At 40.8% G+C, this 12,074-nt stretch overlaps 2 protein-coding genes across 2 annotated transcripts in view; both read right to left on the bottom strand.

The window, feature by feature from the left end:
* Positions 1-4,864: 4,864 nt before the first annotated feature.
* LOC115595459 (neural Wiskott-Aldrich syndrome protein-like) lies at positions 4,865-10,543 on the bottom strand. The gene is made up of 6 exons (XM_030439987.1): positions 10,393-10,543; positions 10,152-10,198; positions 9,810-9,963; positions 9,569-9,615; positions 9,227-9,380; positions 4,865-7,091 (listed from the first exon to the last, which is right to left on the bottom strand). Exons 1-6 carry the CDS (start codon positions 10,505-10,507, stop codon positions 7,030-7,032), a joined length of 579 nt encoding a protein of 192 aa, XP_030295847.1. The 5' UTR covers positions 10,508-10,543; the 3' UTR covers positions 4,865-7,029.
* The window catches only part of LOC115595458 (neural Wiskott-Aldrich syndrome protein-like), a 26,746-nt gene continuing 25,088 nt past the window's right edge, over positions 10,417-12,074 (bottom strand). Inside the window, exon 9 of the mRNA XM_030439986.1 lies at positions 10,417-10,546. Coding sequence (XP_030295846.1) covers positions 10,539-10,546 — 8 coding nt within the window. The 3' untranslated portion in view covers positions 10,417-10,538. The remainder of the gene's footprint in view (positions 10,547-12,074) is intronic.

The following is a 12,074-nucleotide window of genomic DNA, read 5'->3' as shown; positions in this document are numbered from 1 at the left end:
TAAACAAATATTTATGCAGAATTGTGCTTAATTTTAATTCTGAAATGAGTTGACTGAACTGTTTACTGATCATTTTTTATTTTAAGTCACTGTTTTCTTGTAAAGTTGTAAATATGACCTGTTTGTCGGTGGAATTATGTGTTGATTTCTAAATATAACCATTTGGTGTCTACGATACTACTCTTGCACACTGTTTTCTTCTTCTTTGGTTACTGGATGAGATCCATTTAAAAGAAAAGGGTCATGTTGTTGTGCAGCAGCATAGGAAGCTCTCACAGCCACTGTTTTTCATATCAGTGAGTCAGCTCACTGGTCAGCACCGCTGATGCATACTCCCACTCCGACACACTCACAATACACCCACTCCGGTCAGCACGTATCAGAGCGGGGCGTCTGCGCACTTTGTTCGAACAATTCACAATACATGACATGTGGAGGGAAAGAATAGACGCTCACTACGGATGTCACGGACATCTCAGAAGAGACAGCGACTTTTGACAAACATCACAGGATCGCGTGGAGCCAGTGGGCTGTTTCCAGTAAAAGCTGCACCAGACAATGACTGTAAAGTCAGACCGTGAAGCCTTTGAGAGAAGAAATGACACATTCTTCCTCTTAAAAATGGAACGTTTAAGAAGTGAAACACACCTTCACTCAGTTCAGTACACTAAGGGGAATTACAGCTAAGCCTTTAGTGGAATTGGAATGGTATGACCAGTATGGGATGGCTACTGTTGGCTAATGTTAGCGAACATATGACTTGGAAAGTGTCATAAGTTTGCTCACTTTGTGGCCCTTCTTTCCCCCCCAAATTGTTGCTTAGCTTTGTTTGAAGTGAGATAAAGTAACAGACCTCTTTTATATATTTTAGAATAAAACATAAAACAAACAAGCAAAAATGATCAAGTTATGGCACCACTCCCCTCTAGGTCCCAACAACAACAAGAACCAGACCACAAGCTGCACTGCTAACTTAGCTGACGAGCTAATGTTGTAGAGCAGAAACAGCAGCTTTGTGTGCGAATAATCAAACAGAATTAAACAATTACGATGATTTCAGGAGGACATCTGTTCAGGTATAATTCTATGTACTCTCGGTACTCACCTATTACCTTTGACCGAAAATGTCCCAGTGTAAAGGAAATAACCCAACAGAGTAAGAACCCAACATGGATTTTCCCTTAATAATATATCCACACATTTTCCACACTGAAGTTTTTTTGTTATAAGTGGATTCAAAATGAGTCTCTCCAAGCACACCCTGGATCAAACTGGACCTGTTTGACTAAAGTTAGCTTGTAGATCTCAAGACATTATTGACGTGTTGAAGTGCTAACGTTATTTAGCTTAATTACATCTGTTTGAATTAAGTTTGAAGTTGACGTACAGAGAAAACAGTTAAAACTTTTGGGCAACAATGGTGTTACTGGTTTGACCCAGTATCACCTCACGTAAACATTAGCTAATGTTAGCCACCAAACTAGATTTATTGACAAACTAAACTTTTTATTTCCAAAGTTGTATTCTGTTCAAAATGACTTAAACCAAACATACTTATCAGAGTGGTAGGGACAGTAGGTAGGCTACCATTTAAATCTATTCTGGAGTTTTCAGGGTCAGTGGGTTTGACCCAAGAACACAAGGACAATCGATCAAGAGAGGGGATGCTTGACATGTTGATGACAACTCAAACAGAGAGAGAGAGAGGCGTCGGATTCGGGAAGAAGAGACCGAGAGCCTGACGAGAGAGCGAGAGACTGAGAGATGTGAGCTATTAGTATCACCCATCCAAATCCCGCTCCTGCGTTTGTTTGTGTGTCTTGGAAGAGTTCCCGTGACTCCTAAATGCAGCTGCTCAAAGTCTACATGCCGTCTGCCTCAGGGGTGGCAACAACAGAAAAAACTACAAATTGCATTATGGGAAAAACCATTTTCCCCAAAGTGTACCAGAAGATTTACAGACCTCCTGCTCAAAGGCATTTCACGAATTACACCAAAAAAAAATGGCAATTATCATATTTTATTCCTACGCAGGGTGCGCTGCCACAGCTCCTCTGTAGCCTTCCCGTGCGCAGCCGCTCAGCATGCACAATGCATTCCTTTGGCTGAGCGTCCTCAGAATAAAACTTCCTCCGCTCGAGTACAGCACTTTGTCATACGTGTCAGAATGCCAAGAGGGGGATCCTTCTGCGTAACTCGTCCATATAATGCACAGACTTCCTGCTTGTCAGTGAGGTCTCTGCACTCAGGGTGGTCGCCACATTGCGCTTATTGAAAATTCAAAGATGGGTCAGAGGGAAGCCAAATACCAGCAGGTCAAAACGAAATTGTTTAGTACGCACGCTGGCTCGTATTCACGCCGCGCTGAGCTACAGAATATCCCTTTAGCCTCCCAGTCACAACTCTCAGGCCCTTTGACCTTTGAATTCCTCTCCCGCTGCGCTGCTGCTGATTTACATACACCACGAGGCTATTTTAAAAGGATGAGCTCACACAAAATTTTAAGACGTTCAGTCGTCATCCACTCAGCGCTGAAGTTTTTGGAGTCCGTGAAGGATTTCTGGAGCTTTGCGGCTGAAACATTTTTGCGGCAGTCTGCCGAGTAACTGACGCAGACGGAAACGAGCGATTTTTATTTTTTAAAAATGGCTGCATACAGCTCGCCTTGTGCACAAGCTGGACCACGTTAGGGATCTCTGGGCTTCTGGAGACCTTGCTGGATGAGCTATATGGAGCCATTTTTTTCTGTTTTGTTCCTCAGGTGTTTAGGAGAATGCTGTGAAGCTCCTGAAATGTTTTGTGGGCTACAAAACTTTCTGTCGGCGTGGGGGTGAACAGATAACGACTGCGTTTTAATTTTTGGTTGAACTTGTCCTTTAAGCTGTTGAACGCACATGTTACTTTAAGTGCATTAAATGTCAAGGTCACCAATAAACTGATATAATGTTCTACCTTCGATGTGCTGCTTCACTGAAGTCAGATTTTTTGAACTTTGGCTTTTAAATAGCACCCAAATCCTTTTTGTTACCTGTACATCAGTATTTACACCGTCTACAGGACATTTAGAGCACATTTTGCATTCATTCTAAGACTGTTTATTTCCAAAAGAAGACATTTTGCATCACATGACATTATATTTGTTAGTTTACACATCGCCGGAAAAAGTAAACACTGAGTGTGAGTATTAAAAGAGATGAAGGATAAGTGCGTTGGTCTCCATGTAAACACTGCATCGAACAGAGCCGCAACATGAGTGGAAAGTGCCATACCTGCTTTAATCCGCCTCATAAGCTCTGCAGCAGAGAGAAATGATAGAGGCAGGGTCAGCGTGGTGTCAGCTGATGTGCACATCAACTAAAAATAAACGGCAGAGGCACTGAATTGTTGGCTCATTATTGAGTCGGTCACACTAATCACGGGGTGGACTCTCGCAGTGACTTCTAAAAATATCATTTGAAGAGGGGAAACTTTAAGTCCCTCGTGTTTGCATTTTTTCTCCTGGAGGATATTCACTTGAGGCATCTTGTGTTTTTGCTTCTGTTCCTACAGGACAGTATCCATGATGGTGGTTTATTTCCGATGAAATATCTTGAATTCTGCTTTTTCTTTTGGAGATTGGAAAAAACAACGACGACGACGACAACAACAACCCTCACTCAGCCAGTTTTCACTTCCACCTGGCTCGGGGGCTGAAATGGCAGCAGTAAAGTCTGTGATAACCTTCTGCTCAGCTGTTCACGGATCAGTCCAACTCCCTGTCTGGCTTTCGACTGCAGTTGACGAGGCCTGCATTCGTCACTCCTCGCGCACATGCACAGTGCACACACAAACAGATGCTCGGGATCGAATTGCACGGTTGACGGACGTGATTGTGCTCTCTGCGACAAAATCTGTGTGCATTCAACCTCAGTCAATGTTAACCGTCAGGTGTCTAAAACAGGGCTGCCCAAAGTGTTTTGTGTTCTTGAATGGCCAAAATTGAAACTGAACGGCGCCTGTTGTGTTTTATGGTCAAGATGCGAAATGGGAAATTCTGGTGATCTATTTCCTAAATCTAATCTAGGTTAATTACTCTTAGAGATGCAATATGTAAGAATTGGCCCATATGGCAGCATATTGCCGGAGTAGCCACTACCTGCTGGCAGGTGACAGGAGCTGGCGTTAGCTAATTAGCTCAGTTAGCCGTGCAGTTTGGAATAGGAGCTTTGGAACCTGGGTATTTTTGGTGTTTACACGTCTTGCACAGCAGCTGTGGAGCAGGATGATTGCAGCTGGCTGGTTAGCATGCTAATTTCAGTAAATATCTCTGCAACACAATACATAGATGTCACTACACGAAAACAGTTATTTTTGGAATGTTTTCAACTAAAATTCTTACACATTACACCTTTAAGAACAGACTGAATATGTTTTGCCATGATTATCTTTCAAGTTCTACATTTTCTTTCCCACTTGTCCCTCAAAGCTTCTGTAGAACTAACAAATAAAGTTCTCTCAATTGACTGACTTCCTGCATAAATTGTATGAATTAAAAATATATATATATATAGTTAAATTATATATAAAAAAGTTAAATTGAATACTTAAGGATTTCACAAAGTCCCCTTTTAAAAGATATTTCACCTACAAAAATGTATGTATTGAAGTTAAACACAAGTGATTAATATTTTAATCTTCTTTTCATTATTTATTGAGTTAGAAAAATCTGGCAGGCCAAATCAAACCTTTTGGCAGCCCTGGTCTTAACCCCAAACACAAAAACACTGAGTTTTATTCTGAAATGATGCATCCTAAAAGCAAAGTTTTGAGAAGAAACACCCGTTATAACTGACTGTGACAGTAAAAGAAGCCCAAAATACCAAAGTATGTAAATATCAACCTTTTATTGGAGTGTACAATGTATGTGAGTTCATTATTTGTCAAGCCTCATTGATAAGGCCTGGCATCCATAACATTTTATTAACAGAGTTACCTACAGATGCTAACTTCAGCGAAAAACATGGCTAGGTTTTTTTTTCCCAAAAAGTATCTTGATAATCAACAGGTCATCAAACAAGTGGCAATTTGTCTCTCAAAGACAACAAACAAATAAACAGAGGCATTTTAAAACATCTTGACGCGTCATTGTGTTATTTCTGATGGATAACCCACAATATGTTAGCAATACTGATATGACATTTGTTAGCATGTGGGTAATTAACATCCGTTGTTTTGGAATGCTACTGTAATACTAAATTCTTAGATCTATCTGCTAAGTGCTAGATGGCTAATTAGCTTGCTAAGTGATGTATTGTCATTACAAGATGTATTTTATTTGAAAGACAAAACTTTTTATTGCCCAAATGTGCAGGTAATGATCCCTAATTTACAAAAATGAGTCATCAACTGCTGTTGTACTGCTAACACGGCTCCCTAAGGCCAAGCTTCACCTTTAATGCTAAAGGAACAAAGGGTTAGCATGTAGCAGCTCTGGTGCCCTTTGTTGCAAAGATTTAAAGAGGCATGATAACTTCTGAGCAGAGATGGAATCTTACTGCTGAAAACTTAAATTAATTAGCGATGAAATGCACTCTTCCTCAATTGAATACACTCTCAGCGGGTTTGCGGTTACCATTTTGGGTCTGTTATGACCAGTTAGCAAACCTCAGATGTTAGCTCCGAGACGAACATTGATATTTCTCCCTTTGAGCTACTGTTATAATAGGCGTATAATTAGCATTTCTTTTGTAGTGGTAACTTATGGCTGTAGTATCTGCTGGCAAGGTGCTGTAGCTTTTAAAGAGACTCATGTTCTCCGGTCGGTTAGCAAGCAATGCTAGTACGAAGTCCCCAATATGTTGCTTTCTTTGGAGCCAGACTGGGTGGGGTTACCACCAGTTGTCTTTCATTAAGAATAAAGTAATAACGTTTTTTATTTTTATTTAACGTGCCATGTTGTCAAATCCAACTTTAAATAACCACATAGCAGGAATTCTTGGGAAACATTATTTTATGTGGAAGAAATACATGATTTGGTTTTGTAGGGAACAACTGACCACTGTTCTCTTATTAGCGATTCCTATATTACACCTCATGTTTTATTAGTTAGTCAAGAAAATATTGATACTTGTTTGATAATGCCATGAATGTAGTGTTTCTCATGCAAGAAGTCTCCTCTCTCTCAATCTGTGCAAAAATATAACAAGACTCAAAACTCTGGAGCAAATTTACAGTCGACAGCAAAAATGGAGCTAAATATTCCAAAAAAGAGCATTTTTCCTTTTTTTTTTCTTCTTTGTTTTAAGAAAATATGAGTGCTAAAATAGGAGCATTTGAATAAGTAAAAATAAACTAGAAGAGCAATAGGGTATGAAAATAGTTTGATTTTTTTTTTCTTTCCTCCTGATGAACAATGACTACACCGCCGATGAAGGATTTGTGGATTTCGTAAGCCCCTCCCCCTTCAATCACTGACCGAAAAAGAAAAAGAAAAAAAACACATTCAACGCTAAGTTCCAAGAGACAACTTGATGTAAAAATTGCACATGTCAATCTGGGGGAGTGGGAACACAAGAGAGTGAACATGTGTGATGGGAGGCAGCTGATATGAAGGATGGCTGAGTGACAGATGGAGGTGAGGGACCTTGAAGAGTTGGGTGGGGGGACGTAGGAGGAGGAGGAGGAGGAGGAGGAGGAGGAGGAGGTGCATAGAGATGGAGAAAGCAGAGCGTGGTTAAAACGAGACACGTGACGTATTGCTATCTTTAGACGTAGATGGGAGCCGACGGAGATGGACATGAAGACGGAACCTAAGATATGTGAATGACGAAACATTTACAGATTAAATGAGGTATTGCACTGATTAATAAAAAAAGCATAAAGGCAACAAAAATATACAGCAAGTCGATAGAACATTTACATTTATACTTTTTGAAATTAAAGATTTTTCTTTTTTTAGAAAGACGAGAACAAGTTTAGTGTCAGAATCATCCGGGGAGGGGGGGGTCGGGGGGATGGGAGAGAAAAAAGAAGAAGAAGAAGAAAATATTGCTAGTCCTCCCATTCATCTTCATTCTCAAAGTCTTCATCATCGTCGTCGTCATCATCCTCATCTGTGGAAGAGCATATGACGATCACATTTAAGTCGACTGTGACAGCTGGGTGAATATTCTAACAGGAAATACTAGAGTACTTCCTTTTACAGATAAATGGAGTATGTTTTTGAAGAAGCAAGAATCAGGTTGTATTTTCACTTCTATTTTTAGGGCTACTTCTTTAAAAGGAGGGAAAGTTTCTTCCACTCAAAGGCTCAAAGTGGAAAAATAGAAAAATCACAAGGTTGTTTCCAGACTGATAAGGAAGTGGTGAAAGTCTTATTTATATTGTTGGGGCACCGAGTCATCTGACAGAAAATGACACAGCACTGTCAACCAGCTGGTTAAACTTCTCAAAGCATTTGTGCAGAACAACTCAGGTCCCCTCAGAATTCACGGCTAGATGGGGGAGGCGGTGGAGCAGACATGCCGGGTCGGGATGGAGGAGGAGGACGGGGCGCAGAGACAGGAGCTCTGGAGGGGGGAGGCGGTGGTGGGGCACGTAGGCCGCAGGCAGGAGGAGGGGGAGGAGGGGCTGAGCCGTGGTGTGGAGGTGGGGGAGGAGGGCCGCCTCTGGATGGAGGGGGTGGAGGAGCTGGAGAGAAACAAAAACTTGTTAAGAAAAGCATCAATAAGAGTTCACACAGCAGCTTCAAAAAGCGTCCAGATTTATTACAACAATAATAATAATTTAAAGGAGCATTATGTAGTCTGGAAAACAAATGCAATCTCAGAAATATTAATATTTTCCATAACTGAATAAACAAGCTGTTCTCAGAGGAAATTAAGGTCCCAGAACATTGTTTGAAGATAGAAAGGTGGCAGGGTCCGCCACATATAACATATAAACAAAGCATGCATGAAACTGTGGTGTCCTTTAAGGTCAGCTTGTTTATTCAGTCATGAAAACAAAGAGAGTTTGTTTATTTAGCTTGTTTTGGAATAAGAACAAATAAATCAATGAGAATCTTTCTCTTCTGATTAAAAATGTCTTGCCTTAAACTACAGAGTGCACCTTTAATCTACACATTTTTTCCACTTGAAGATCTGGAGGGACACAAAAGGATTCGCAGCATCTCTGTCGAAAAGACTCAGTTTTCCAATCCTTGCCTGTATTAATGCAGTCCAATAATTAACCAACTTCTGGCAGCCTGCTCACACGTAGCTCATCTTGTTGTCAAAAACTGTAACATATTATTAGTCTAAATCTTTTATTTTCCCCCCTTGATGAAGAACTACTGAAACTGATTAGCCCAAAGAAGGTATTCATCTAGAAACATTTTGGTTTGGTCTAATAGCTGGTTATAGAAGCATAAACCATAGCTTGAGTTCACATGTTTGACTAAGACAGAAGTTAAACAGCAAACAATAATCATCAATATAACAAATACCTCATGTAATAGTTAATAAAAGTAATGATTATAAGAATGTAAGCGGCGCGCAGGTCGTCGAGTGGTTAGAGCGCATGCCATGAACGCAGTGGACCCTGGTTCGAATCCGGCCGGAGGACCTGTACTGCATGTCACACCCCCCATCTCTCTCCCCTTTCCAATCTATCCACTGTCAAATAAAGGTGTATGTGCCAAAAAAAAATCAAAAAAAATAAATCAATAAAAAAAAAATAAGAATGTAAGCAATGCATGTCAGTTTCTCAGGTCTTCAGCTGGTACTGAAGCATCATGCAGTTGTATAAACAAACCACTGGGAGCAGCCTTCTTGCACGTAACTGCTGTCAATCTTGTTATTTAAAAACGTCAGCATCATTTGTACAATATGGTTGACAAAGAGCGAGAGTTTAAAAAGGTCAGAAGTCATGATGAAGCAACCGCATAAGATTTCCGCGTCTCCAGATGAAGTAAGAATGCCGCAGAGTCAGATAATCATAAAAACATCCAGCAAGTAACACAGCAAAACACTCTGAACTCACTCCAGTAACTGCAAAGTCACACCCCAAATAACTGAGTTTTTTTAAGTTCAACTTGACATGCACAGTCAGTCAGTCATGCATAGAAACCTACCACTCCACCTGGGCGGACCTGGGGAACCACATGAGATTACATTTAACAACATTAGACAAAACTCTGAAGTCAGGACAGTGAAGAATCTGCTTTCATTCTCTACTATCTGTCTTCCCAGCAGTGTATCCGTCTCACCTTGTCTCCGCAGCTCTTTCTTGACGGCTTCGACGCCTCCTTTCTTTTCGATGAAGTCGTGGATGACCTTCGAAGTCTCCTTGTCCTTCAGCTGAGCCTCGGAGATGCCGCACATATCGAACAGGTTCTTCAGCTCTGGGTCCAAGTTATTCAGCTGGAGGAAGAAAACAGAAGATGAGTTGATGCCTGACGGTCAACCACTGAAGTAATCTTTTTTGGTGTTCGGGTCAGTGAAAAACTCAAATCATCATCAACTGAATGAAAAACACAGTAACTGAAAGCAGCTATAAGAGTGGCTTTGCCTTGGTGCTCTTTATGTTAAGATCTGTGATGGAATCTTACTAGAGGTTGGGGAGGAGGGCCGCCTCTGGATGGAGAGGGTGGAGGAGCTGGAGAGAAACAAAAACTTGTTAAGTAAAAAAAAAAGCACCAATAAGAGTTCACACAGCAGCTTCAAATAGCGTCCAGATTTATTACAACAATAATAATAATTTAAAGGAGCATTATGTAGTTTGGAAAACAAATGCAATCTCAGAAATATTGATATTTTCCATAACTGAATAAAGCAGTGTATTCGTCTCACCTTGTCTCCGCAGCTCTTTCTTGACGGCTTCGACGCCTCCTTTCTTCTCGATGAAGTCGTGGATGACCTTCGAAGTCTCCTTGTCCTTCAGCTGAGCCTCGGAGATGCCGCACATATCGAACAGGTTCTTCAGCTCTGGGTCCAAGTTATTCAGCTGGAGGAAGAAAACAGAAGATGAGTTGATGCCTGATGGTCAACCACTGAAGTAATCTTTTTTGGTGTTTGGGTCAGTGAAAAACTCAAATCATCATCCACTGAATGAATAACACAGTAACTGAAAGCAGCTATAACAGTGGCTTTGCCTTGGTGCTCTTTATGTTAAGATCTGTGATGGGATCTTACTAGAGGTGGGGGAGGAGGGCCGCCTCTGGATGGAGAGGGTGGAGGAGCTGGAGAGAAACAAAAACTTGTTAAGTAAAAAAAAAAGCACCAATAAGAGTTCACACAGCAGCTTCAAAAAGCGTCCAGATTTATTACAACAATAATAATAATTTAAAGGAGCTTTATGTAGTTTGGAAAACAAATGCAATCTTTGAAATATTAATATTTTCCATAACTGAATAAAGCAGTGTATCCGTCTCACCTTGTCTCCGCAGCTCTTTCTTGACGGCTTCGACGCCTCCTTTCTTCTCGATGAAGTCGTAGATGACCTTCGAAGTCTCCTTGTCCTTCAGCTGAGCCTCGGAGATGCCGCACATATCGAACAGGTTCTTCAGCTCTGGGTCCAAGTTATTCAGCTGGAGGAAGAAAACAGAAAATGAGTTGATGCCTGATGGTCAACCACTGAAGTAATCTTTTTTGGTGTTCGGGTCAGTGAAAAACTCAAATCATCATCAACTGAATGAAAAACACAGTAACTGAAAGCAGCTATAAGAGTGGCTTTGCCTTGGTGCTCTTTATGTTAAGATCTGTGATGGGATCTTACTGGTTTTAATCTGTATTTAGGAGCTTTGCAGCTCAGTAACACATTATGTGACTGACATGTTGAGTAAGGATTAAAAAGGAACATTTAAAAAAAGCAGGATTACTGTTCGACACTGGCTGTCAAACATCAATTCAATCATATCAACTGGTGCATCCAGGAAAGAGTGGGTGTGTCAGAAATATCCTCTATCCTCTTGGGGATACATAAAGTTATCTATCTATCTATCTATCTATCTATCTATCTATCTCTGTGAAGATGAAATCACAATGTCTACCATTCTGCTGCCACCTAGTGGTGTGAGGTAACACTACCGAGTTGGCACCAAGGAAGAAGAAGAAGAATACAAATCCTCATTGACCCAGATTTGAAAACAAGTCAGAACAGGGCTTTTATTATGATCTGTTGAGAGAGTTCAGCTGCTTCTGGTTCTCATATTGTGTTGTGTTGCTAGCAGAGGCAATAAAGAGCGAGCCACAAGTAACACATTATCATGTCCTCTCTCAAGGCTAACTGTGCTGAATGCCATATGTTGGTACGGTTACCACGCCTGTTGTGGGAACTACGTTTTATTAGACAATTTTTTGTCCCATAAATTTGACACCAGACAGTGCTAATTATTTTCAGAGATGAAACTGTTTACCACTACTTTCCAGTAACTGTCTTAGTTTGTCTTGCCATTTTTTGATTGTGCAGTTTTCTTTTTTCCTTCATTCTAAATACCTTTCTGTACCTGATTGCAGCATGTTGTTTAAAATGTTGGTGACATTCTTATGTAAACAAATGTGCATGTAAAAACGACGAGGTCTGCAAAAACAATGAGAGGCAAATCCTACAAGATGCGCACAAATGACGGAATTATCCTAGCAGTCCTGGCAGTGACCGATCTTGAAAGACGAAATTTGAAATATCCGCTGAAACTAATGAAAAATTAAAGTTGATCACGAGAAAATCACAAACTTTTCAAAGTGTTTTAATGGCGGATGATCACCTCTTCCTACATTATCTATGGTGTAAGGATAAAAAGGAAAGAGTCAAGTTCAGCTGGTGAGACTATAAGATATATCCTCTTGCTCATTTGTGCTGCAGCTTTGAACAGGCCCGTCGGGAGAAGGCAAGCAAACCAAGCAACTGCTTGGGGCCCCGAGCTGGCCTGGGGCCCCAAGACAACGACTGGTTATGAATAAAAAGCAACGACAAAATGTGTGAGCGCCCCTTTGATAGTCAATGCAGTAAAGTGCAATGAAACTGTTATCGGGATCCCCCTGGAGGGGGCCCCTCTCAGTAGTCGCTGACAGCAGCCAGCTATGAAGGTAGATTTGTGATTTGTTATTATTCAATAA

The sequence above is a fragment of the Sparus aurata genome, chromosome 14 (genome assembly GCF_900880675.1).
Source record: "Sparus aurata chromosome 14, fSpaAur1.1, whole genome shotgun sequence".
Lineage (NCBI taxonomy): Eukaryota > Metazoa > Chordata > Actinopteri > Spariformes > Sparidae > Sparus > Sparus aurata.
Note: the sequence above shows the minus strand (reverse complement) of the source record. Positions and strands in the feature narration are given on the sequence as shown.

Bases quoted from the DNA above. Each gene is read 5' to 3' on its own strand.
- LOC115595459 (XM_030439987.1), bottom strand. From the start codon at position 10,507: ATGTGCGGCATCTCCGAGGCTCAGCTGAAGGACAAGGAGACTTCGAAG. The intron at 9,616-9,809 runs GTGAGACGAATA...GTTTCTCTCCAG, and splicing joins GAAAGAGCTGCGGAGACAAG to CTCCTCCACCCTCTCCATCC. The intron at 7,092-9,226 runs GTGAGACGGATA...GCTCTTCCACAG, and splicing joins GAAAGAGCTGCGGAGACAAG to ATGAGGATGATGACGACGAC.